At 51.4% G+C, this 5,698-nt stretch overlaps 1 protein-coding gene across 1 annotated transcript; it reads left to right on the forward strand.

The window, feature by feature from the left end:
- Positions 1-1,238: 1,238 nt before the first annotated feature.
- Positions 1,239-3,934, forward strand: LOC136550602 (ricin B-like lectin R40G2). Its single transcript, XM_066542228.1, has 6 exons — positions 1,239-1,533; positions 1,645-1,767; positions 1,882-2,619; positions 2,717-2,839; positions 3,184-3,412; positions 3,617-3,934. Coding segments are annotated over exons 1-6 (1,389 nt in total). The 5' UTR covers positions 1,239-1,359; the 3' UTR covers positions 3,619-3,934.
- The last annotated feature ends 1,764 nt before the right edge of the window (positions 3,935-5,698 follow it).

The following is a 5,698-nucleotide window of genomic DNA, read 5'->3' on the forward strand; positions in this document are numbered from 1 at the left end:
CTAGAGATAGAGGTTAGATTTAGGATACTAAATGATGTCCCTTTTGCATACTTGTAAAAAAGATTTGGAATCATTCACAGGAAGATTTCGATATATATTTATTAATATAATAAAACAGAACAATAAATGGTACGGATAGATTGGGATACGAAAAATCTAAATAAAAATGTTTAGAGCTCATGAAAACATTTCTAGAGATAGAGGTAAGATTTGGGATAGTTAATGATGTCCCTTAATTTTTGCATCCTCGCAAAAAGATTTGGAATCCTTCGCAAGAAGATTTTGATATATATATTTATTTAATATAATAAAATGGAATAATAAATGCTAGGGATAGATTGGGACACGAAAAATCTAAATAAAATGTTTAGAGCTCGTGAAAACATTTTTGATAGAGGTTATATCCGAGATACTAAATGTTGTCCCTTAATTTTTGCATCCTCACAAAGATTTGAAATCCTCCATAAGAAGATTTCGATATATATATTTATTTAATATATAAGAAGATGGAACAATAAATGCTAGGGAGATTGAGATCCGAAAAATCTAAATAAAATATCTAGTGCTCGTTAAAACATTTCTGATTAGATTTGAGAGACTAAATGCTGCCCCTTGATTTTTGCATCATCACAAAAATATTTGAAATCCCTCGCAAGAAGATTTGGATACGTAAATTTAATATAAGAAAACGGGACAATAATTTTCTGAATACGAACGTTGCATTGAATGATCCTTCCATTCCATCTTGGCAAAGACCACACAATTATTGTACTGTACTGTATTTCCTTAGCATCGAAGAAATTGTTTGGTGCCTGCGGGCCGTGGGCACCGCAACACGCCTCCTTCCGCACCAAACAAGCGTGTCGGTCCCACGCCTGCAGCGGCGACAAGACCAAGAGCGTGACGCGGGTCGTCGGAGGCGCGCGGGCGGCTCCGATCCGGCGCTCCTCCGTCCTCCTCGCTCGGTCTCGGTCGTAACGCACGCAGGCCGGCACCGGGCACTTGCATGATAGGCGGGCCGCGCCACATCACCCGTAGACATGGCGATAGATAGAGTGGGCAATGCAAGGGCTGCTGCAGATAGATAGAGATAGAGACGCTGTTGGCTGGTGTCGCGCAGCGTGGGTAGGTAGGCTGTGCGGACTGAGAGAGCAGACGTGCATACAGAGAGACGCTGCTGATAGTGATAGAGTAGCCGGCCGGTGCAGACCACGCACGCCTCGCGCTATAAACCCCGAGCCAGTGGGCGAGGCCAATCACACCCACATCCAACCTCGGATCGGTCGATCAGCCGCTCCGTCCCAACCTCCATAGTCCATCCCTCCTCGAGCTCGAGGCTTCAGCTTCTGGAAAGGAAGCATGTTCGGGCACCACCACCACCACCACGGCCACGGCGGGCACCAGGCCCCGCCGCCGCCGCCCCATGAGCAGACGCTGTACAGGATCTTCTGCCGCGCCGACGAGGCGTACTGCCTCACCGTGCGCAACGACGCCGTCGTCCTCGCGCCCACCAACCCCCGCGACGAGTCCCAGGCATGCTATTGCTTTCATGCTCTCTCTCTCATCGATCGATCCATCTTGTTGTGGTCATGGACATGGATCCCGTGTGCTTGACACGCACGTACTGTGCCTGCGCATGTGCAGCACTGGTACAAGGACATGAGGCACAGCAACAAGCTGAAGGACGCGGAGGGCCAGCCGGCGTTCGCGCTCGTCAACAGGGCCACCGGCCTCGCCATCAAGCACTCGCTCGGCCAGTCCCATCCTGTAAGTACGCCGGCCGGCCGTCGCACCGTGTATGTTCTCATGCCATGCGTTGCGATCGTCTCTGTGACCCACCGTACGTACGTGTTGTTGCACGCCACACATATGTATATGCAGGTGAAGCTGGTGCCCTACAACCCGGAGTACCTGGACGAGTCGGTGCTGTGGACGGAGAGCCACGACGTGGGCAAGGGCTTCCGCTGCATCCGCATGGTCAACAACACCCACCTCAACTTCGACGCCTTCCACGGCGACAAGGACCACGGCGGCGTGCACGACGGCACCACCGTCGTGCTCTGGGAGTGGGCCAAGGGCCCCAACCAGAGCTGGAAGGTGCTGCCCTGGGGCGACGAGGCCTACGAGCCGCGCCCGCCAGGGCCGGAGCCAGGCTACGGCGGGTACCGCCCCCCGCCGGGCGGCCCAGCTGCTGGGGGCTACGCGCCGCCCCCACCAGGGCCGTACCCACCGCCTGCCCAGCCGGAGCCAGGCTACGGCGGGTACCGCCCCCCGCCGGGCGGCCCAGCTGCTGGGGGCTACGCGCCGCCCCCACCAGGGCCGTACCCACCGCCTGCCCAGCCGGAGCCAGGCTACGGCGGTTACCGCCCCCCGCCGGGCGGCCCAGCTGGAGGCTACGCGCCGCCCCCGCCTGTGCAGGACCCTGGCTACGGCGGCTACCCTCCGGCTCCGGGCAACCCCGCCCCGGGGTACGGGCCCCCCGGGTACGGCAACCTGCCTCGCGCGCTCGCGTCTGAGCCCACCGTGCGCGTCTTCTGCAAGGCCGGCGACGGGTACAGCCTCACCGTCAGGAACGGCACCGTGTCCCTGGCACCAAGCAACCCCAGGGACGAGTTCCAGGTAAAGAAAAGATCGATGCTCTGTGATGTGACATGATATAGGACGTTCTGATGACTACTAATGTGATCTTGGTTGGTTGCATTGGTTATTCGTGTAGCACTGGGTGAAGGACATGAGGCACAGCACTCGCATCAAGGACGAGGAAGGGTACCCGGCGTTCGCGCTGGTGAACAAGGTCACCGGCGAAGCCATCAAGCACTCCCTGGGACAGAGCCACCCGGTACGAACGATCACTCAGTTTTCAGTTGAACTAACCATGCATACAAACAATCTTGCGTGCGTGTGCAATGCAACTTTCTTTCTTTTTCTTCTTCTGCTGTCTGTTAAGTCAATATAGTTGTTGGCACGTACCTGTCTACTTTCCTGATCGTTCAATGGGCGTCGTCACAGCTTGTAAATTGTAGGAGTACGTAGTAACGACATTATTGCTAGATACTCCTATATGTGTGTATTTTCAACTGCTAGTTCCATCCAATCTTGAATAATTCTTGATGCATGTATCTGACGGATGGATGGGTGATCGAACATTTGGTATATGCATTGACATGGATCCATCGTCTGCAGGTTCGTCTGGTGCCCTACAACCCGGACTTCCTGGACGAGTCGGTGTTGTGGACTGAGAGCCGCGACGTCGGGCACGGCTTCCGCTGCGTGCGCATGGTGAACAACATCTACCTCAACTTCGACGCCTTCCACGGCGACAAGGACCACGGCGGCGTCCACGACGGCACCACCGTCGTCCTCTGGGAGTGGGCCAAGGGCGACAACCAGCGCTGGAAGATCCTGCCCTGGTGTAAGTTCTAATAATGCCTTCCAGTCCGTTCCATGCATGCATTGCTGTATATTATCCTTGGAGGATTCATTATTATTTTTCCATCATCAGTTCAGCATATACGACAGCACATCCGTCCTCGGATGCTCCGATCCGTTGGCAGTTTATGTCCTCGGATGCTCCGATCTGTATATTGACTAGCTTTGTACTATTTATGTATTGCAGAGATGAAGCCATCCAAGCGCGGCGTTGAGAGGATCGACCGGATCGGAGGAACCTTACCTTGCTGCTGTCTCCGTCCTCCGCTCCATGTCGTTGATCGAGTCGTTCTAGTTATCTTTCTGTTTTCGTGTCGGTTCCTGAATGGACAATAATAATATAGGAGTACTAGTCGTTGTCCATCAGCGTGCGACCATGTCTGAATCTGATCGTATCTTGCTGGTTGCTCGCTGCTGCTACTTCTGTTTGGTGTTCTGAAAGACTTTCGAGTATGTTGATGCTGAGTTCTCATTCACTGATCTATCTATCCTATAATTTGCCGTTCGCCCGTGGTATTGTGGACCGAAGATCGATGGGCGATGCCTGAGTTTCATTCAGAGTTTCTGATGAGGAAGTAATCTACCGCACTGCATTTCTGCATTTTGACATTTGGCGTGCAATGTACCGTGCCAGGTCCCTACAGCAGCAACCACTAGTACTTGCAGTCTTTATTTGCGTTTGTGTTTTTTTTTCTCTGCCCGTGTCAACTACGACGACGACTGCGCTAACGGACTAAACGATGAACAAATGCTGTTTGGTACTTGGTACAGACAGTACATGCGTTGTCAGTTTCCATGCTTCCCAACGCGTGCGTCGCTGTATTGTTCTAGGACATCCAGCCAATTCTTAACGCCGAAGCCTACCAAGCACGTCGTCGCAGGTGGAACTAACAATGCAGATGCATTGTTTCCAGGCAAACAAACAAGAAAGAAAGAGGGCATGGCAAAACATAAAAGAAGGGTTGGTGAACGATCCACGCTGAAAAACGTTGTGCTGTCAAATGAAGTGGATGCGGTTTAAGATTGCGATCTCGACAGGAGAGCAGATGAGATGAGATCATGGAGCTGTACGTGTCTCTCTTTTCCCAGGTCAGCAGAGTTGTTGTTGGTGCCATTCAGATGCCAGTCAAAACAGCCTTAAATTCACCTAATCTAATCACACCAGCTGGACAACCAAGCCCAGCATTACGCAACAAACGTTAATTACTAGCTGTACTGGCTGTGGTCTCATTCATTCACATCTCATTTACAGGTTACACGACAGATTTCACCCACTGTATGTCCACTGAAGAAGTAGGAGGAAACCGCCTGCACCGAACGATGCTGTGCAGTGCAGTGCAGTGCTCGGCTGACGACGTGCGCAGATTTCACGGGTCAAACCAGCCGTTGCTACTCTGCCCAAGGCTCCAAACGTTTTCAGAACTTCACCCGTTTGGATAGTTTGGAGTAGTTTCAGAGTGATCATATTGTGTACCAGATGCAACGCGTTATACGCTCTGAGCCATACAGAGATTGTGGGACCCTTTCCACTTTGATAGCTGCACCTAGCTAGGCTGGCGCGAGCGCGGAAGTGCCCGGATTAGAGGATATGTGCTCATCGGAATCGAAACTACACATGGCCTCTGTGAGTGAATGGTGGACAAATGCTAGCAGCAGAAACAGTGACTGATCATCACCTATATAAGCACTTGCTGTTGTTTTCAGGGTAAAGGAAATGCGTCTTTATTCTTTCCGGCCTCGGAAATAGCACGTCGGAACCGATCTGATTGACCGAGTCGGTAATGGTTGATGCAACTTTCACAATGTAGCAGGTACTAGTATCATGGGAGAGATTTGATTGTTTTTTCCCCCTCCAATGACTAGACAACAAGCCTGTTGCCTGATCATTAGCTGCATTTACTAGTTCTGTTATATATTTTTTTAAAAAAAAGGGAATTCAGTTTTATTGGGCCTATTTATATGTATGCATGCCAAATTTCATGACTCGGCGAGTCACAAGTCAGCCGGTTAAACAGGGGATCAAATTCTACAACATGTCACCCAAAATTTAAACACCGGTTACGCAAAGTCGTTTGTTACCATAACACTGAAAGTCTGAAACGATTGACGCGCCACTATGATGACACCAGGAGTTGTTGAGCCGTTGCTAAAGATGTCACGGGATGAGAACTTGAGATGGACACGTTCTGCATTGGGGGCTTCGAGCTTTTGCACAGGGAGAAGGCATTTGGCAGGACAGGCCTTGTCTGGCGACGCAACTGGCAAACCT

This window comes from Miscanthus floridulus, chromosome 4 (assembly GCF_019320115.1).
Source record: "Miscanthus floridulus cultivar M001 chromosome 4, ASM1932011v1, whole genome shotgun sequence".
NCBI lineage: Eukaryota > Viridiplantae > Streptophyta > Magnoliopsida > Poales > Poaceae > Miscanthus > Miscanthus floridulus.